We start from the raw sequence: 20,942 nt of genomic DNA, 5'->3' as shown, positions 1-20,942 counted from the left end.
TTCAGCAGATTTAGATTGTGACCTTTCTGCTCCATCTAACACGTTTTAAAAAATATACCATACATATATTGCCTCAACACAAACTTCCCACTCCACACCAGGCCATCTGTATTTTCTTAAAGTTGCTCCGTTTATTGTGAACTCTTAGAGTTCTAACATTCTCCCACCCTTCAGTTCTGTCAAAGCCAAAGGGCTTGAAATATTAACTCTACTTTCTCTCCTTACAGATGCTGTCGAATCAGATGAATCTTTTTTCGCATCCTCTATATGTGTTAAAGAAAGCCAGGCTGTTGCTTAGCAACCAGTGCCACATTAGGTTACTCTACCAAGAGAAGATTAAAAATGTTTTTAAAATGACATTTTGCATTTCAAAATAGTGGGCAAAATTTAGTGCTCTTCTGGAGGTGGGTTTGGTGGCATGGGACAAGAAGGTGCCCACTTAAGGGCCTCAACCCACCCCTGCTGGTATTTATCCAGCAGCGGGTAGGATACTCCACATGCAGTTAGCACAAAAAGCAAATTGCTTGTGGGCTTCTGCTGGGGAAGCAATTCTTTGCTCAAAGGCATTCGGTGCTCGATTGTGGGATCCAGCATAGGACCATTGACAGTAACTCTCTGGCATTGCTACTGACATCCCATTTCCAGATTCCAACCACTCAACCTGTGTCCTAGGTCATAGAATCTACAGTGCAGAAAGAGGCCATTTGACCCATCGAGTCTGCACCGACCACAATCCACTCAGGCCCTAACACCACATCCCGACATATTTACCCATTAATTCCTCTAACCTACGCATCTCAGGACACTAAGGGGCAATTTTAGTGCGGCCAATCAATCTAACCCGCACATCTTTGGACTGTGGGAGGAAACCAGAGCACCCTGAAACCCACAAAGACATGAGGAGAACGTGCAAACTCCACATAGACAGTGACCCAAGCCAGGAATTGAATCCAGGTCCCTGGAGCTGTGAAGCAGCAATGCTGACCACTCAGCTATCGTGCTTTGGCATTTGTCAGTCTTTGGTGATTGTATTACCAACATCAGTCACCACTACCCCCTTGGCACTGCCACATAATGCACAGATGCCTGCCTCTTATTGGGTCAAGAGGCTGAGTCCTTATTGTCAGGGAAGGCCTCCTGCTGCCCAGCCAGGTGCCTGATTGGCACTTAATTTGGCAAGCCTTCCCAGAAGGGCATGAAGTGGGTCTTCAACTGGTTGTACAGCCCCAATCACCTCAATTTAATGCTACCCAAAGTTCCAACAGTCTACTGAGATTGATCCTGGTGCGAATGCTCGTATCCAACCACCAAAGAACACTGCGAATGGTCAATATTAAATTTTGCTAATATACATCCAAATCACTATGTTTGCATCTTAGGCACCTGCAGCTACAGTTAAAGTGACTACTATTGTGGATATCCATTATTCCCAAATGATTCCAACAGCTTCAGGTGTTTTGTTTGAGGTTTATTAACCTCATTTTCAAGCAATAAAATTGCGATTTCTTTCAGAGGTCTCAGCCTGCTGCAGGCCAGGAAATGTAAACAGGCACCATTTTCATTTCTCAAGAGGCTAATATGTATCTCAATGTAGCACAGCAGAATTTCATAATGAACAAAGGCACCAATATTGGCTGTGTGGGGGCCAAGACCCAGCATGTTAGCAAGCTGGAATAGTTCATGGTCTTTTCGCCACAATCCTGGTGGACATAAGACAGAAGTATGCCAAATTCCTCAGGAATTCAGAGCCCAAGTCCAAATAAAGCAAAAACGATAAGCTTTTTTTAATAAAATGTTCACTTTCTGGATTTGTACTACATTTGGAAATTAAAACGTTCGCCAACATTACTTCAAAATCAAAATGCTTCTTCAAGACAACATTGGGATTTCAATTAAGAAAGGTTTCAATTATGGTTATTCAAATTGATTTGCCAGCACAATACAATCATGCTTTGTGGATAAACGAACACTTCTACTCTAAAACCCATGAATCCAAATATTGCTACAGAAATATTGATATTTTTTCATGAGCTTGGAATTAAAAACTCAAAATGTGAAAGCCAAGTTTAATCCTAGCCGGAGTCTGCAATTTGCAAACCTCAGAGCTGGAATAGACAGTACACGTGTAACCAGGCCTTCCTATTGCGCGTGGAATTGCCTGGCCAGGCGCGAAAAGTCACATTACGCCTCCAGTGAACCTGCTTTGATTGAAAAATGCTCTGCAGATTTGCTTGGTAGAAGGCCAGAGACATAGACTGACAAGAATAGCACTCGATAGTTCAACGTTCAAAAACCATACCTGCAACCTCCAAAGATGGAAAATAGTCATCTCATCAGATATGCCCCTTCCCAACGCTAATATTGAATATAGTCCACAGGATCTTTGAGAAGGGCACAAAAAGACGCAAACAAACAAAAGTCCCCACTCTCCCTGCTTCTGCATCTTCTTCAAGGCAGATAAATCCCCAGCACCTAATGAAGTGTATCCTAGGATGCTGTGAGAGGCTAAGAGGAAATTGCAGGTCCCTAGCAGAAATATTTGAATCGACAGCCACAGATGTGGTGCCTGAAGGCGGCAAATGTTATGCCTTTGTTTAAGAGGTGTTGCAGGGAAAAGTCTGGAAATTATAGACCGGTGAGCCTGATGTCTGTAGCAGGTAAGTTGTTAGAAGGTATTCTGAGAGACATGACCAACGAGCAAAGAGGCAAAGGATGGTCACCATGGCTTTATAAGTGGAAAATCATGTCTCACAAATTTGATTAAAGGGTAACCAAGATAGATAGATGAGGGCAATGCAGTCTCCATGGACTTTAGCAAGGCCTTTGACAAGGTAAGTTGTTGCATAAGGTTAAATCTCATGGGATCCAGCTGAGCTAGCCAATTGGATCCAAAATTGGCTTGATGACAGAAGACAGAAGGCGATTGTAGAGAGTTATTTACCAGACTGGAGGCCTGTGACCAGTGGTGTGCTTCAGGAATTGGTGCTGGGGTCCTATGTTATTTCTTATTTGTATTAATGATTTGGACGAGAATTTAGGAGGCATGGTTAGTAAGTTTGCAGAGGACACCAAGATTGGTGGCATTGTGGACAGTGAATACAGTTATCTAGGATTACAACAGGATCTTGATCAGTCGGACCAGCGGGCCAATAAATGGCATATGGAGTTTAATTTAATAAATGTGAGGTGATGCATTTTGGTAGATTCTTATCAGGGCAGGACCCACTCAGTTAATGCTAGGGCATTGGAAAGAGTTATAGGACAAAGATCTATGAGTACAGCTTCATAGGTTCTTGAAAGTGGAGTCACAGGTGGACAGGGTGGTGAAGGCGACATTTAGCATGTTTGGTTTCATTGGTCAGAACATTGAATACAGGAGTTGGGACATCTTATTGAAGTTACACAAGACATTAGTAAGGTCACACTTGGATCAGTGTGTGCAGTTCTGGTCACCCTATTATAAAAAGGATATTAAACTAGAAAGAGTGCAGAAAAGATTTAATAGGATGTTACTGGGACTTGATGGTTTGAGTTATAAAGGAGAAACTGGATAGACTGGGACTTTTTCCCGTGGAGTGTCTGAGGCTTAGGAGTGATCTTAGACCTCAATAAGCTAACAAAATATAAAATAATAAGGGGCATAGATTTTCCCGTGGAGTGTGAGAGGCTTAGGAGTGATCTTAGACCTCAATAAGCTAACAAAATATAAAATAATAAGGGGCATAGATAAGATAGTCAACATTTTTTCCCAACGTTAGAGTAGTCCAAAACTAAAGGCTGTAGGTTTAAGGTGAGAAAGGAGAAATACAAAATAGTCCAGGGAAGCAATTTTTTCACAGAGGATTGAGTGTGTCTGGAATGAGTTGCCAGAGGTAATAGTGGAGAAGGATATAATGTTGTCTTTTAAAAAGCATTTAGGCAGTTACATGGGTAAGATTAGTATAGACGGATATGAGCCAAACACAGGAAATTTGGACTAGTTTAAACATAAAAACTGAGCAACATGGACAAGTTGGGCTGAAGTGCCTGTTTCCATGCTGGAAACCTCTATAATTCTGTAACAGCATCTCCAGAGAGCACCTTCAACTAGCAGCCATGTAGCCCAGCACCTCCAGCTCCCTGTATCTCATGGTGGACATTATCAGGCTGACCAAACCCAGGTGGCCGCCCTCGTGAGATGACCTGAAGACCAGAATCAGCCCCAGAGAGGGGACACCAAATCGATGACTGCAAATTTTGAAACATCAACCAACCCTCAAAAGACAAAAACCTGTCCCATCCTTATTAAACAGGTATTAACGGTCTTTTCAGAACAGTTCAAATACAGTGATAAAGACCTGTGGATAGCAAATCCTCAGCAGTGCATGTCCGAAGACGATTTAAATTTAAATTTGAGACTGCAAACTTAGAGATTTAAGACCGTTTATTGAAGAGTACTAAAAAGAGATCAACAGAGTTTGATATAATTTAATACCATTTTTCCATGATAGTGTGTTCAATGAAGTTGCATTTGACCTTCACCTGACTCTTGTCCCCTTTATCTATCTCACCACGTAACACGCCCGAGTCAAAAAGGGTTACTGCAAACTAGTCAAGATTAGTCAGGGTACATTTACCAACTTCACAACAATTTCTTGGTTTAAACCTTTCACCCTTTCATACACACTTTCTGAAACATGCACTCCACCCTCACCCATCTCACATCATCCTGACTTCCTTTGTCGACATTGGTTCAGATCCTAGATCCTAGCAGTACTGAGTGCACCACCACGACATGGACTGCAATAGTTCCAAGATGACAACTTACCATCGATTTCTCAAGGTCAATTATGGATGGGCAACACATGATGACATTCCCATGAATTAATAAAAAAGCCTTCCAAGGAATTACTACAATACTGAAGATTAAATAAGCATTAATTGGCTCAAAACTTACTACATATTTAAGTCCTCTAGTAATTAAGGTCCACCCTTTAGTGGTGAACACCTCTTAGCTAAATGTTTTTTTTTACATAGTTCCATAGAATTCAGTGCAGAAGGTGACCATTCGGCCCATCGAGTCTGCACCAGCCTCAATTTCACCCGGGCCCTCTCCCCATAACCCCATGCATTTACCCTAGTTAGCCCCCTGACACAAACGGGCAATTTAGCATGGCCAATCCACCTAATCTGCATAACTTTGGGCTGTGGGAGGAAACTGGAGCACCCAGAGGAAACCCACACAGACATGGGGAGAATGTGCAAACTCCACACAGACAGTAACCCAAGCCAGGAATTAAACACGGATCCCTGGTGCTGTGAGGCAGCAGTGCTAACCACTAGGCCACCTCTAGGCATTTAGATATAAAATTCCAAACTGAGAGAAAAAACTTGATGGTGGAAGTAACTTCTGCTGAAGAATCTTAAATTGTTTATTGATTACAGTGAAAATGCTGAGTACTACAGATTTCTGACAGCACAGGCTGCCTGCTCACAAGAAATACCTTCTTCTATAAAATTGTCGGGCACAATATCAATCAAATTATAAAATAGACTCTGGCATTGTAGGGTGTTGGAAATTTGACCAGCTCATCCCAAAATACAAACAGCTAACTGTTAATGTCAGTACAACATGGCATTTGATGCAACTGTCGACAAACATATTTCAGAAACAAGTTGTTAACATTTTGAAGATGTCAATACTAAGCTCTCCTGATGATCACCAAGACACAGAGAAAGGAGGTTCCAGTTTTAATTGGCAGTCTTTGATAAATTAATTGATCAACAGAACAGCAGTCAGGCACTAGAATTAATTTCACAGGGGAAAACAAATTCAAAAGTCCTCACTTCGGATCATGAACCTGTCATTGAATCCCTCCAGAAGGAGGCCATTCTGCCCATTGAGTCTGCAACAACAACAATCCCATACACACCCTATCCCATTACCCCAAACATTTACCCTGATAATCCCCCTGACACTAAGGGGCAATTTAGCAAGATCAAGCCACCAAATCTCCGCATCTTTGGAGTGTGGAAGGAAATCAGAGTACCAGAAGGAAACTCATGCACACATGGGAGAACGTACAAACTCCACAGAGAAGCCAGAATTGAAAGTTAGGGCAAAGACAGAGGAGGTTACAAAAATGGAAACAGGCAGTCATAGTGACAGTACGCATGTGTTTAAAATTCATCTCGTGGTCAAATACAACAAATACTTTGATGCAGGGCAGAAGCTATTTCAGGATTCCTAGCTATGACTGGATAGAAAAGAATGGATGTAGGCAAGCGTGTTTATAACCATCTGGGCAGCAGCTGGAGAGGTGTTGGTGGACAGTGTGTTTTTTTTTCTATTCATTTGAGAGACATGGGCATAACTGGCTAGCCAGTATTTATTGCCCATCCCTAGTTGCCTTTGGAAGGCAGTTGAAAGTTAACCACATTACTGTGGTCAGAAATCACATGTAGGTCAGAGGAGGTAAGGCCAGCAGATTTCGTTCCCTAAAGGACATTAGAGAACCAGGCGAGTTTTTGCAACAATCGACAATGGTCATCAGTAGGTTCTTAATACCAGATATTTTTTATTAAATTCAAATTCCACCACCTGCCATGGTGGGATTCAAGTCCGCGTGCCCAAAACATTAGCTGAGTTTCTGGATTAATACCACTAGTTTATTGCCTCCCCCATGGTGAACCAGGTTACAGACTGCAGTCAAGAAGGATGAGGAAAGACAAGGACAAATGTCACAGTCATGTATGATATCATCTCTGATCTTATTAAAAACCATTTTGTTGTTAAGGCAGAGACAGAAAACGGATTGGAAGCAATTTATCTCCAGCCACTGACATTGGTCCAAATTACTTTCATTTATCTTTGGGACCCCATTTTAACATGCTGTTTCCGCTTATTTATTTTTCCATCAGAATATCACAAAAAAACTTATGGACAAGCAACACATTATGCCCAACCTCCTATATCCATCCATCCTGACGTCTGCAAATTGGAACATCCAAGTAGTCCTTGTACCATTCCAGCATTTTGCCTCAACACTATTCAGATCTTCATTCCACGTATTAATCATTCTTGTGTGAAGAAGCACTTCTTGATTAGTCCAAACTTTGTCTTTTGCTAATTCAAATACATAATCCCAGCCCCACATGTGGCACTTCAGCCAATCACCAATTTCCCATTGTTGATCCACCAGAAGGAACTCTTCAATTATTGGCATAAAATGAAACAGAATTTTACTCCAACTCATAAATCAAAGAAAAATGTTTAATAAAGAAACATCATTACTTCCACACTTAAGGCTTCACCCTGGGCCATTCCAAAACTTCCACAAACCTCACCAGCTTTTTATTTATACTGAGTCAGCTGACCACCACATCATTTTGTCACTGGTTACAAAATTTACTCCGTCAGCTGACCGTTACAACATGTTACCATTGGTCATTACAACAGATCTAATCATAGAATCATAGAACCCTACAGTGCAGAAAGAGGCCCTTTGGCCCATCGAGTCTGCACCAAACATAATCCCACAATCCCCCATATCCCTACATATTTTATCCACTAATCCCTCTAACCTATGTATCTCAGGACACTAAGGGGCAATTTTTTAGCACGGCCAATCAACCTAACCCCCACATCTTTGCTCTGTGGGAGGAAACCAGAATACCCGGAGGAAATCCACGCAGGTTCAAGGAGAATATGCAAACATCACACAGACAGCAACCCAAGCTGGGAATCGAACCCAGGTCCCTGGAGCTGTGAAACAACAGTGCTAACCACTGTGCTATGGTAGCACAGTGGTAAGCACTGTTGCTTCATCACATAAACCAGATCACCCATTACAAAAGATATTTTTGTCTTTGTAGAATTAAAATTTCTTTTTGTTTTTCCAACTGGAAACACTCTCCTTTCCAATTTGGAATCATTAGGTTCTGGTTTGAAGCCATTGTCCCATTAACAGCTCTGCTGGAGCAGCACCTGTTGTGGTGCATAATGTGGTCCTGTAATTGAACAAATATTATGACAGTTTAGTCTCCATGGACTCTGTTTATTGTTACTTCATACCATTTTTGAAGGACTGAATCGCCCGTTCTCAGTTCACTTAACGATAGACAACAAGATGCAAATTGGACGTGTCAGATACCAGTGGACAGCACAAAGTTCTGGAAATCACTGCTAGTGAAGGCTGTGCCAGTAACAGTAACCAAGACTTCATGTGTTCAGTGTACGCTGAAATTTCTTGATCGTAGCCTGAGAAGTCATGGAGCCCATGCAGTGCATCAAAAATTCATTTTCACTTCCCCTGGATGGCCATTATGTAGCTCCATTAAAATTCAATATCACCTTGCACATGGAACAATTACTCAGGAGCCGCAAAGAATAATGCCATTCTCAACGCAAAGTTCAACTTTTTTAAATGAGGAAGGATTTCATTTGTCCAAAGGGGCGGCCTTGGAATTCACCGTGTAGGATCACATACTTTATTTTGGATAAGGTCATGTCTTTTTGGGTCCTTTAATCTTGCTGACACAGGTAAATTTTCCAAAAGTTTAGGGTCATCACAGCTTCTTCTACTGCTGGTAAAGACGGCAGGCTTGTGGGCAATGGGAAGCAATTCAGTACATCCACATCAGCTGTCCACATCGCAGATTGTGTTCTAGAACATATTTTTAGACCGCCAATAACAAGACCCAGCACTGTACCAATGGTGGGAGGGGACTGCTTTGTCCTCTTTGAAAAGACCCAGTAAGGGCTTATGGGCAGTAACTATATTTAAAAAAATTATCTTTTCCGCTACTGGATGTAGCCTTTGGCCATCTATTCGGTAGTCTAAATTAGGTTACTTTGGCCATTTGGAAAATTTATTTCTCCCTCTTCAAGCAAACTCCCACCCTTGAAAATCAGTACAAGTCTTCATTTAGGTTGGCCAAGCGTTCCTGTTCTTAAGCCTCCCAACCAAGACATCACTGAAGTATATTGCTACCTTTATGTTCTCTTTAGAAGGTGGCACACATTGACTAGACCTCAAAGAGCAAATGGATATATTTGTAGAGTCCCTTGTGTGCGTGGATTGTCACACATATCTGGGAGGACATGTCCAATTCCAATTGAAGATCAGTGTGCTCATGTTCAACTTGGAGAATGTCTTGTCACCTGTTAAGTGCAAAACTTTTGAGGCAGGGCATGGGGTACCTATTGAGTTTGCAGACCTGACTGACTCAGTTTATAGTCCCCACAAAGATGAACTGATTTGTCAGAATAAGAACAGAAACTATAGGCACAGCCCATTCTGCAAATTGCACAAGCCTTATTATAACAAAGCTGCCAGTTTCCACCTTCTCCAGTATGGACTAAAGGGATTGGTCTGGCTCTGAAATACCTAGGTATAGCATCAGGTCAATGTAGACTGGCTCTTTCTATTTTGCCCAGGCCCTCCTGTAAAATTCCAGGGTACCTACTAATAATTTTGTGCAGTACCCCAGACCAGGCTGAAGATCTCCAACCACTTTAGCTGAATCTGAGCATGCCAATCTCTCCCCATAAGATGAGCTGATTGCTATCTATAATTCACTTGAGCTACTGTGGTGCCTTTTAATTTGTAAAGGTTTCCCCATGTAGGTGATTAGCCTAGCCTTCGCATTTTCTAACCTCAGGAATTGGATGCCCAATTGGAGGTGCTAAAAGGTTTGTTCGTTGATAACAGACTGCGTCTCCCATGTCCACTTTCATCATCATGGATTAACCATTTACTACTAATTCCATCATTATCGGGGCAACTTTCATGACTACAATACAATTCAGTTGTAGTATCCCTGGCTCTGTAAGAGGGGATATACCTGCATGACACGCTCAAGTTCTAGCCTTGGCATTCTTCCTAGGAAGCATGTTCTTGAAACATTGTTGTGGCTGTGGCCTTTGACAGTGCTTGCAAATAAATCAGTCATCTGACAACTACACCTTTCTGGAATATGTTCTTTAATACTCTTGATATTGGCATGACTAATTGGTGGTGACATTCAGACTTCTATATCAAATGGAGTCATTTAACACCTGATTGACCCAAGCACCCTCCATTGTGGACTAGTTGTATGAGATCCCTCTCACTAGTTGGAAGGTGTGATGCCATTTGTAGCCGTTGGGCCCCTTTTTCTCCATTCTCAAGTGACAAGGCCCTCTCAACTTTTTTTTAAAGTCTAGGTTGGGTTCTGCCAACAGCTTCTTTTTGGATGGTAAGGTCATTTATGCCACAAAATAAACTGACATGCAATATTTCATTAAGAGGCACTCCAAATTCGCAGTGTTCAGCTAGTTTCTACAATCTAGTCAATAGCTGAGTGACAGATTTGCCAGGGAGTTCTGCCAGCCATATCGAAGCGATATCCCTGGAGGATTCGCAGGAACTTTGTGTCACAATGGTTTTTAACCAGGTCTGCTAGTTCCTTAAAAGATTTTCAGTCTTTGTGTGATAAGAAGTTTGACTTCTTAAGTCCAGATGCAAAGTTGGGATCCCACATGCTGTTAACAATATCACTTTTTCCTTTTCATTTCCTTCAATGTTGTTAGCATGGAAGAAATAACACATGTGCTCAGTCATTAAGTCCAGTCTTCCCCACTGGTGTCATTGGCCCGAGTTTCCCAAAACAGACAAAATGGCCTTTTCTTGCTGGAGCGATTCGTGACACCTGGAGGTTGTCCAGAGGGAAAGACAGAAAAATAATTTTTTTCTTCGTCACCAATAGAGCAATTCAGTTGAACGCTAGTTTCACATCATCAGTGCCTTATATTGTGCACCAATGGAAAGGCTGTTTTTGCAGTTTATGGTAGCCCACACCTTGGGACTTCCAACTCTGGTCTGGCTAAAGTTACCAGCTTAAAACCTCTGCTAGCTGCTTCCCATTGGGCGAGCTGCCACTCACTCAATAAGGCAGATCATATTCCACAAAGCCCACCACGGAACAACTGATGATTTCCAGTAACCTTTGTAGTCATCATAACACCACTCTTACAATTCCATATTACGTTCTAGGTTTACCTCTATTGTACCTTCCATCATCTAGTGTTGTTAACCATCTTCCCTCCCCAACTAGAGACATGATCCAAACCAGTGTTTCTCAAACCTGTGGTTCACATCCATGGACGACTTCAACAGTGGTCAGGACCTCACGGACCATCCACCAGTACTATCTCACCACTTAATTTGCTACTACAAAGAAAAATCTAATTAATGAGAACTTAAGGAAACTATGAATTTTTTTTTACGACAAAATGTAATAAACCTGTGCACAAATTAATTTTGTGCCAGAAATAGAAGTTATAGACATATTCATTGTATAAATATTAATACGAGAGAATGTATTTATTTGAAACATTCTAATCCATTTTATCATTATTATAATCTTCTTCAGAGACACAAGTATCTTTCTTGCATTTATTCTAATCAAACAAGATCAATAGTAACATAAACCTGCTCATAAAATAACAATGTTGTTGCTCCGGCTTATAAACATTCATGGTGTCGACACAGGAGACAGGCTGGCTGTGTGACATCACATAACTCGTTCTAGCCTGTTTTCCTGTATGGCCATAGCCATCGATCAGTAACTTACATTTTTGTTCAGCATTTAGACCATTTTGAGGAACCTTGCGGGCCAGTGATCCAAGACCACACTTGAGAACAAGACCACCTAAAGGTCTCCTACAGATTGCACCTTAGCTAGGACAACACAATTACAACTTTACTTCAATCCATTATAACCCATGTTTTGTCATTTACATACACAATATATTACAAATAATGGGAATATTATGTATACAAAAAATACAGCTGTTATTGGATTTTTTTGCATAATGTTTCCTTAATCCCCATGCTGTTCCAGTTGCAATAACCTATTATGGAGGTTTGCTTTTAAGAACTGAAGTTCATAGATAAAGAATATAAATAAAATGACATTCAAAGATAAATCAATTTATCAAATTTGGGACAGAGAAAGCTGGCAGAGTGCATGGTACTACATTAAATACATAAAAATATGCAAAGCAAACAAATTAATTTGACTCTCATTTTTAGGAGATCATTAAGCAACTTCAAAAAGACATGATTCAGTTGATAAGGCCACACCTGCTTCCCTGCCACTTTTTAAAAAATGCCATGACCACTTGGTTAACACTTAAAACATATCCCAAAAGAATAAAACTGCTTCATTAAATCAAAGCACAAGCATTTTATTATTGACAGCACTAAAAACCATCTGACAGCTTCAGGAAACAAGAGAACTATTTGAAATTATTTAAGGCATCATAAAGCACAATTCAGTGGCCAACTGTCAATAGTAGGTATCATAAATCTTTGCTACTAAAAAATAATTTAAGTAGATGTGCGGTGCTTTTAATACTAGCTGTAATACCAAAGTGTCTCAGATACTAGAGCAAAGACAAAACCAAAAACAGCTCACCATATTGTTCAACACCAACTTCACCTCAAACCTAATGGTAACTCATTTAAAATGCAGATCTAGATAAACAGAGAAGTTTTGTTGAGGAACTGGTAAACAATGGAGTTCCAAAGGTAACCTGGGTTTATTTATTAAGATCAAGGGCAGGCGAGAAAACTTGAACAAGAGGTAATCCATCTCTGAGCTTTTGACAGGAATGGATGGTCAACGGTTATTTCAAAAAGTGATTTGGAATATTCATGTTGTTCCCAGATCAAAAAAGCCAAAAAATCATTTTTATAAACAAAGGGGTTTCTTGGTGGAACTAGCAACTCCATTCAAAATATAAATTATTCATAAGTGTGCTAAAATTGGGCTGTTTAGAAGGTGACAATTAGTTTCTCTCTCTTGGAACATCCCCAGTAAACTAATTACATTACAATGGAGATGGACTGCAAGCGTCAGCGAATTTCCTTTGTCTTGGGTGTGTTGGATCACAGAAGAATGCGAGAGATAGAAGCTGGAGCAGACCATATGGCCCACCAGGTCCCTTTGGTCATTTAATATGATCATGGACTTCAGCTCTACTATCCTGCCTGCTTTCCATATCCCTACATTCCCTTAGATTGGAAATCTGTCTTTCCCAGCCTTAAATGTATTTAGTGATGAAGCATCCACACAACCTTCAAGGACAAGGAATTCACCATCCTTTGAGTGGAGTAATTTCTTCTCTTCTCAGTCCAAAATAATCGACCCCTGATCCCAAGACTGTGCTCTCAAGGTTTAGACTTCTGGACTAAATGATACAATTGCCCAGTATCTAGCCTATTAAGCCACATCAAAATTTTACAGTTTTCAATGAGATTGCCTCTCATTCTTCTAAACTCCATGAGTATCAGCCTATTTACTCAGCCTATTTACTCATTGGATCCTGCGATGTGTGGGTTGTCCCATTTTATGAAACAAACAGAAAATGCCAGAAAACCTCAGCAGGCTGATAACACCTGTGGGAAAAAACTGTTGAGTTTGGACAACTCTTCATCAGAGCTGAACTCTTCATCAACACGAGGTCTGACCAATTTCATGAAATTTTGCTGTATTCCTCTACAAGTTTATCCTTTCATAGGTGTGGAGAACAAAACTGGACAGAGTATTCCAAATATGTTCTCATTAAAACCCTGCGCAATTAAAACATAGAATTCCTACAATGCAGAAGGAGCCAATCAGCCCATCAAGTCTGCAGCGACTCTCCGAAGTAACATCCCACCCAGCCCCTCCCCTGCACCCCATCCCTGTAAACCTGCACATTTACCGTGGCTAATCCACTTAACCCGCACATCTTTGGACGGCGGGAGGACACTGGAGCACCCAAACGAAACCCACACTAACACATGGAGAACGTGCAAACTCCACAGACAGTCACCCAAGCCTGTAATCAAACCTGGGTTCCCTGCACTTTGGGGCAGCAGTACTAACGACTGTGCCACCGGGTAGCAATATTTTGTTATTCTTGTGCTCCAAGCCCCTGACAAAGAACAGTAGTGAAAAGTCTGACAACACCAGGTTTTAGTCCAACCTATTTATTTGATAGTATACTCACAAGCTTTCGGGGTTAGCCCCTTCGTCAGGTGAATGCACCTGACGAAGGGGCTAACCCCGAAAGCTTGTGAGTATATTATCAAATAAATAGTTGGACTAAAACCTGGTGTTGTCAGACTTTTCACTGTGTTTACGCCAGTCCAACGCCGGCATACCCACATCAAAAGAACAGTACAGCACAGGTACAGGTCTTTTGGCCCACCAAGCCTGCATCAACACATAACACCTTTCTAAACTAAAGACCTTTTGCCTCTTTACGGTCCGTATCCTTCTATTCCCTGCCTATTCATGTAGCTGATAAGATGCCTCTTAAACTTGCTCTTGTATCTGCTCCTACCATGTCCTCTAGCAGCACATTTTAGGCAGTTACCATCCTCTGTATAAAAAAAAAACTTGCCTCTCACATATCTTTTATATTGTTGCCCTTTTACCTCAATCTTATGTACCCTAGTAATTGACATTTCTATCTTGGGAAAAAGACTCTGACCATCCATTCTATCTAAGCTTTTCATAATTCTGTAAACTTCTATCAGGTCGTCCTTCAGCCTCTGACTTCCAAGTGAAAACAAATTACGTTTGTCCAATCTTGCCTCATGTCTAATAGCCTCCAAACCAGCCAGCGTCCTGGTAAACCTTTCTTGTACCTTCTCCAAAGCCTCCACATCGTTCTTGTTGTGTGGCGACCAGAACTGTATGCAATATTCCAAATGTGCCCTCATTAAAGTCCTGTACAGTTGCAATATGACTCGCCAAATTTTATATCCTATGACCCAACTGATGACAGCAAGCATGCCGTGCACCTTCTTTTCCACCTTATCCACTTACATTGCCAATTTCAGAGAACTGTGGACATGTATGTCTTGATCCCTCTGTATGTTAATGTTTCTAAGGGTTCTGTCATTTACTGTTCATTTCCTTCCTGCGTTAGACCTGCCAAAATGCGTCACCTTGCATTTGTTCAGATTAAATTCCATCTGCCATTCCTCTCCCCCAAGTCTCCAGCCGATCTATATCCTGCTGGATCATCTGGCAATCCTCCTCACCAACCGAGTTCAGCCCATTTTTATGCCATTCTCAAAGGTACTAATCAGACCACCTACACTTCCTCCAAATTTATATATTACAAACAGGGGTCCCAGCACTGATCCCTGTGCAGCACTACTGATCTCAGATCTCCAGTTAGAAAAACACCCTTCCACCAATATTCTCTGTCTTCTATGGCCATGCCAATTCTATATCCATCTTACCAGTTCACCATGGATCCCGTGTGACTTCACCTTCTGCATCAGCCTGCCACCTGGAACCTCGTCAAAGGCCCCATCGCCCTGTCCTCAGCAATAATCTTCTTCACTTCCAGAAAATTCTCGATCAAGTTTGCACAAAGTCATGCTGCCTATTGCTATTGTTTTTCCAAATGTAAGTAAATCATGCCCTTAAGGATCTCCTCCAATAATTTCCTGGCCAGTGATGCAAGGCTCACTGACCTGCAATTTCCCAGATTATCCCTGTTGCCCTTCTTAAACAGAGGAGCAACACTGGTTGTTCACCAGTCCTCCAAGATATCTCCTGTGACTAAAGAGGATGCAAAGATTTCGTAAAAGGTCCCAGCAATTTCCTCCCTCAGAATATGGGATAGATCCCATTAGGTTCTGGGGCCCTCAATACCTTTAAAAACACTAACACCTTCTCCCTTTTTATATTGACATATACCTCTCTTGACTCACCATCCACCAAGTCCTTCTCCTTTGTGAATATCAATGCAAAATATTCATTAAGGACCTCACCCATTCCCTCCGGCTCCTTGCATAAATTTCCTCCAATAAAGGCCAATTGCCACCTTAACTTGCTGTACCTGCATGCTAACTTTCTGCATTCCTTGTACAAGCACACCCAAATATTTTTGCGCATGAACACTTACAAATTTCACACCTTTTAAAAAATACTATTTTTCTATTCTTACAATCAAAGTGAATACCTTCAGATTCCCTACATTATACTGTATCTGCCATCTTGTTACCCACTCAGTTAATATATCCATGTCTCTTTGCAGCTTTTGTGTCCTCTCCTAGGCTCACCTGTCCAACCAGTTTGGTATCATGAACAAATTCAGGAGGGAGACACTGAAGGATCAGAGTTATTTATGTAAATTGTAAATAGCCGAAGTCTCAGCTCTGATTCTTGAGGCAATCCACTATTCACAGCCTGCCAACTTGAAAAAGTACTGCTCATGCCCATTAACCAAATCACTATCCGTGTTAATATATTACCCACAACTCCATGAGCCTTTATCTTGCCTATTAACCTTTTGTTCCCCTTACATCCTCAGAAGAATTAATAAATTTGTCAAACAGGATTTCCCTTTAACAAAACCATGTTGGCCTGTTCGAACCATCCTTTGTTTTGTTAAGTGCATTGTTAAGATTTCCTTAATAACAAATTCCAGCATTTTCTCAACAACTGATGTTACGCTAACTGGCCTGCCATTCACTTTTCGCTCTTCCTCATTTCTTGATATGTGGTGTAGCATTTGACAACTTCCAATTTGAAGGAATCATTCCTGAAACTAAGCAATTTTAAAAAATCATGGTTAGTGCACCAACTATTTTTGGAGTTCTCTTTTAGAACACTAGTTTATAGATTTGGGAGAATTGCTGGATGCTAGTCCCCTTCAGATTCTCCCAACAATTTTCCTCCACTGATACTGATTTCCCCAATATCCTCAGCCCTATTTCTGGTACGCCTTCTACTGTCATTGCCTACTTTGTCTTCTATTGTAAAAATATAAACAAAATATTTGTTCAGTGTCTCTACCAGTTCATCATTCCTCTCAATAATTTCTCCAGTCTCTGGTTCTGAGAGATCAACATTTAATGAAGCTGCTATTCTTCCTTTATATATAGTTGAAAAAAAAACCTCGTACAATCTGTTTTTAATTTCTGGCTAATTTACTCTTGCTGTATCTTTTTTCCCTTTTCAACATTTTGGTGGCCCTTTACTGCATTCTGAAACACTCCCAATCATCAGTCTGGCTCTGTTTTTTGTAACATTGTAAGCTTCTTCTGTTAGTCTAATACTATTCTTTACTACTTAAGTAGGCATGGATGGGTCTTTCCTGCTGAGTTTTTGTTTTTCCAACGGGATGCATTTTTGTCGAACATTTTAAATTGTCCCTTTGAATGTTTTCCACTATTTGTTGAACTCCATTTACCCTTCTACTTAATTAATTTTAGCCAATTCCTCCCTCATACCTCATAACTGGCTTCGTTTAAGACAGATTCTCATTTGAGAGAGGAATGCAAACTTCACAAGGAATTCAAGGTATTTTGATCACTCTTTCCCAGCGAATCTTTTACCACAACATAACTAATTTACCCTGCTTCATTACACAGCACCAAATCTATATAGCTTTATCCCTATAATTAAAACAAAATACTGTGGATGCTGGAAATCTGAAATCAAAACAAGAAATGCTAGATAATTCAGCAGGTCTGGCAGCATCTGTGAAGAAAAACCAAGTTAACGTTTGGGTTCGAAATAACCCTCTCAGGTCATTCAGATCTGAAACATTAACTGTGTTTCTTGCTCTGAAGATGCTACCATATCCAGATTTTGTTTATATAGATTAGGTTCATCTCTAGTTGGTTCCACAGCGTATTGCTCCAAGAAACTGTCATGAAAACATTCTACAAACTCAGCTTCAAGAAACCTATGCCAATTTAATTGCCCCAGTCAATGTGAAAATTGAAGAAAACCAAAATTACTACATTGCCTTTGTAACAGCTTCCAATAGCTTTTTGTCCGATGCTCTGTCCAACAATATAGCTACAGTTAGGAAGCATTAGAACTACTTCCACCAGTACTCAGACGCCAACTTTTCTAATTTTCACCAACACTTTCAATTTAATGATCTTTGGAGGTCAGATTCTCTCTTGTTAACATCATTCTGTCATTCTTTACCATCAGGTATACCTCTCCCCCAATGCCATTCTTATGCTTTTGCAAAACATATCCTGTAATTAATCATTTACATCATTGGTATCATTTGTTCATCTATCTAATCATAGGTAATTCATACATTCAGATAAAGAACTTTTTTACTTCTATTCCCTGCAATGACCTTATTCGCTGATGTGCGAACATTGTTAAACTCTGTTCCTTCTTGCCCCACTGTGCTTATCTTCACCCCATCACCAGATTGTTCTAATGCCTTGAACTTTTTCTTTGGATTTTACACCAACTTGCATTGCCCTCATCTACCTCTTCAAAAAAAACGGCAACATAACTAAACATGAATTTCCCTGGCTTTCTTTAATTAACTCCCATTTGTCCATGTGACTACAAATATTGTCCTGATATGTTATTTCCAGAAGTTTCCCCCACCACGTAAGTTAAACTGACCAGCCTTGTTGTTGGGTTTATCTTGTGTGAAATTCTCCAATCTTCTGGACCACTGGGGCCAAAGAAAGACTCTGCAATTTGTGCTCTCACTTCCCTCAATGTCCTTCTGTACATCTCACCCAGTCTTGGTGCATTAACAACTAAGTATAGTCAGCCGATCTAATACTTCTTTGTTATCAATTTGAAATCCTGCCAGTGTCTGAAATACCTTCACTTTCACCTCAGCTTTACCTCTTGCCTCCATGTGTAAATCCCCTTTTTGATCACCAATTAACCTTACACTTCCATTTACCATTGTTCTATTTATATACCTATCAAAGACTTTGGGATTCCCTTTAATGTTAATTGCCAGTCTCTTTTTGAACTCTCTTTTACTCGTATTATTTACTTCAACATTTCCCCTCTGAACCTTCAATATTCAGCTTGGTTCTCAATTGTATTATACACTTGAAATCTGTCACAAGCACTGTTTTTCTTTCTCCTCTTATATCTCTGTTAGTTTTGTCATCCAGAGATCTCTGGATTTGTTTACCCTGCCTTTCCCTTCCAAGAGAACGTGCCTCGAATCTGTCTGAAGTATCAGAAGGTAGCCTTCAGTTATCTTTCTTCCTGCCAACCAATTTATGCTGCCCAGATCCATTCTTAATCCATTGAAGTTGGCTTTCCCCCATCTTATTCTGGATTGTTCTTTGAAACTGTGTTTTCTGTGTGTACACTTGCTGCTTCTAGCAAGCAATAATTAACCTCTACCTAATCAGACTTACTGAAAATGACAAATGGAGTTTAGCCCTACTTAACAAGACAAAACTTCAGTCTATTACAAATGCAAGATCAAAAAAACCCTCACTCTAATTTTTGCATCTATAATTTCAAAAATGTTAGACATTAGTTTTTTTTAAAACTAGTACTTACATTGACACCTGCCACCATTCGTTGGATCTCCATAGTACCCCTGCATGCAAGCTTCACATTGCTTTCCAACAGTGAGGTTCTTACATTGTTCACAAATGCTACCATTGATGCATGTGCTGTGTCCATTACACTGACAAGCTGCAAAATAAAAAGTATCAATTGTGACTTTTCTTAAAATGAATTCAAACAAGCTGTTACAATTGCTACACTTCATCCTTCACACAACAATCCACTATTTCAACATCCATGTATGTATATCGTTACCAATGCCAGTTAACTGCACAATGCTTGACTATTAAATTTCAGACAGTACATGAAAGTGTGAACTGAAGTGGATGATACAATTTGCTGAATTTTCTTGACTTATTACAAACATTATCTACTTATGCGCTCAGCAAACTGTAGATTAAATTAACAGAAGGACCAAGAGCATGAAGTTCATAGAATAAGCTCAGTTTAATTAGCAACTCAAAGCTGTCACAGAATGGTTGATCTTCATTTTGGATTAGAGCCACTGCCTATGCTTCGATTTACCCTGTGAATATTATTTATAAATTTTATTTAGAAGGCACTGGAAGAGACGTGGGATGAGATCTGTCAGGTGGCATCCTTTGTTTTATAATATTCCTGTAATATTCCTTGGGAAGTTTCAATACATTATTGGTGCTCATAATGCAAGTCGTTCTTGTTCACATTATCAGAGAGATGATGGGTAATTCAGAAAGTCCCAATAGACTGGATATAAGTTAACTTCAAAATTATTTCAACTAGCTGACGAAGTACACTGTGGCAACCTTCTTTTTAATAAGTAAAGAATATCTAAAGTTGCATTTTGCAAAATATGAGTCGACAAACATAAGTTCTCATCCAACTTGCTCGTCTCACACAATATGAAGCTGGGAATGTACAAAATGATTACTTTCCTCAAATAATCAGAAACTCAAGAGAATCCACGTGGGCCTCAATATAAATAAGGTAGCCTAAAGGTACTTTCAAAAGACTAAATACAAATCTACAGGGATGAATGACAGTTATCATGACACATAGGATGAGATTTGAGATGCTGATGACCCTCACCAGCTCAAGGAATACATGGGAAGACTCAGTGATAACCAACTAAACTGCTGAAAGTTGACAAGATAGGCCCAGGGAACACAGACCCTTTAGTCTCATCAGTAGCACATGAAATTAGGGAACTGATAATTAGCAGTACATTTAGAGATAAGCTCTATGGCAATAATGTAGCCAAACATAACTGAGAAGGCTTCAGGAAACAGTGGTAAAGGATCAATCAAGGCAGAAGGACAAAACAAATATAGAAGCCACAACTGTTCAGTTCCAAACTAGTCAGAGGCCTCCTTAAATAAAATTCTAACCTCAATACAATGTAAATAGCAAATACATTCCCAAAGCTCCCATAATGCAACAAGAATTTTTTAAAAATCATGGGATATGATTGCAGCAGGAAAGACTACGATAGTCAGCCATCCCTAATTATCTTTGAAAAGGTGTTGGTGAGCCATCTTCTTGAGCCACTGCAGTCCATGTGGTTCAGGTAAACCCAGAGTGCTAAGAGGGGAGTTCCAGATTTTTGACCCAGAGACAATTAAGAA

The 20,942-nt window shown here is 40.3% G+C and overlaps 1 protein-coding gene across 3 annotated transcripts in view; it reads right to left on the bottom strand.

Moving 5' to 3' along the window:
• atrnl1b (attractin-like 1b) overlaps positions 1-20,942 on the bottom strand; it is an 883,775-nt gene that overhangs the window by 604,838 nt on the left and 257,995 nt on the right. For 2 of the 3 annotated variants that reach the window (XM_080205830.1, XM_080205831.1), the window contains one exon: positions 19,330-19,467. In XM_080205830.1, the coding sequence (XP_080061956.1) occupies positions 19,330-19,467 (138 nt within the window). Of the gene's footprint in view, positions 1-16,496; positions 16,583-19,329; positions 19,468-20,942 lie in introns of those variants that run through there. The other variant, XM_080205832.1, reaches the window with a different exon arrangement.

Source organism: Carcharhinus amblyrhynchos, chromosome 17, assembly GCF_965287045.1.
Source record: "Carcharhinus amblyrhynchos chromosome 17, sCarAmb.v2.hapA, whole genome shotgun sequence".
Lineage (NCBI taxonomy): Eukaryota > Metazoa > Chordata > Chondrichthyes > Carcharhiniformes > Carcharhinidae > Carcharhinus > Carcharhinus amblyrhynchos.
Note: the sequence above shows the minus strand (reverse complement) of the source record. Positions and strands in the feature narration are given on the sequence as shown.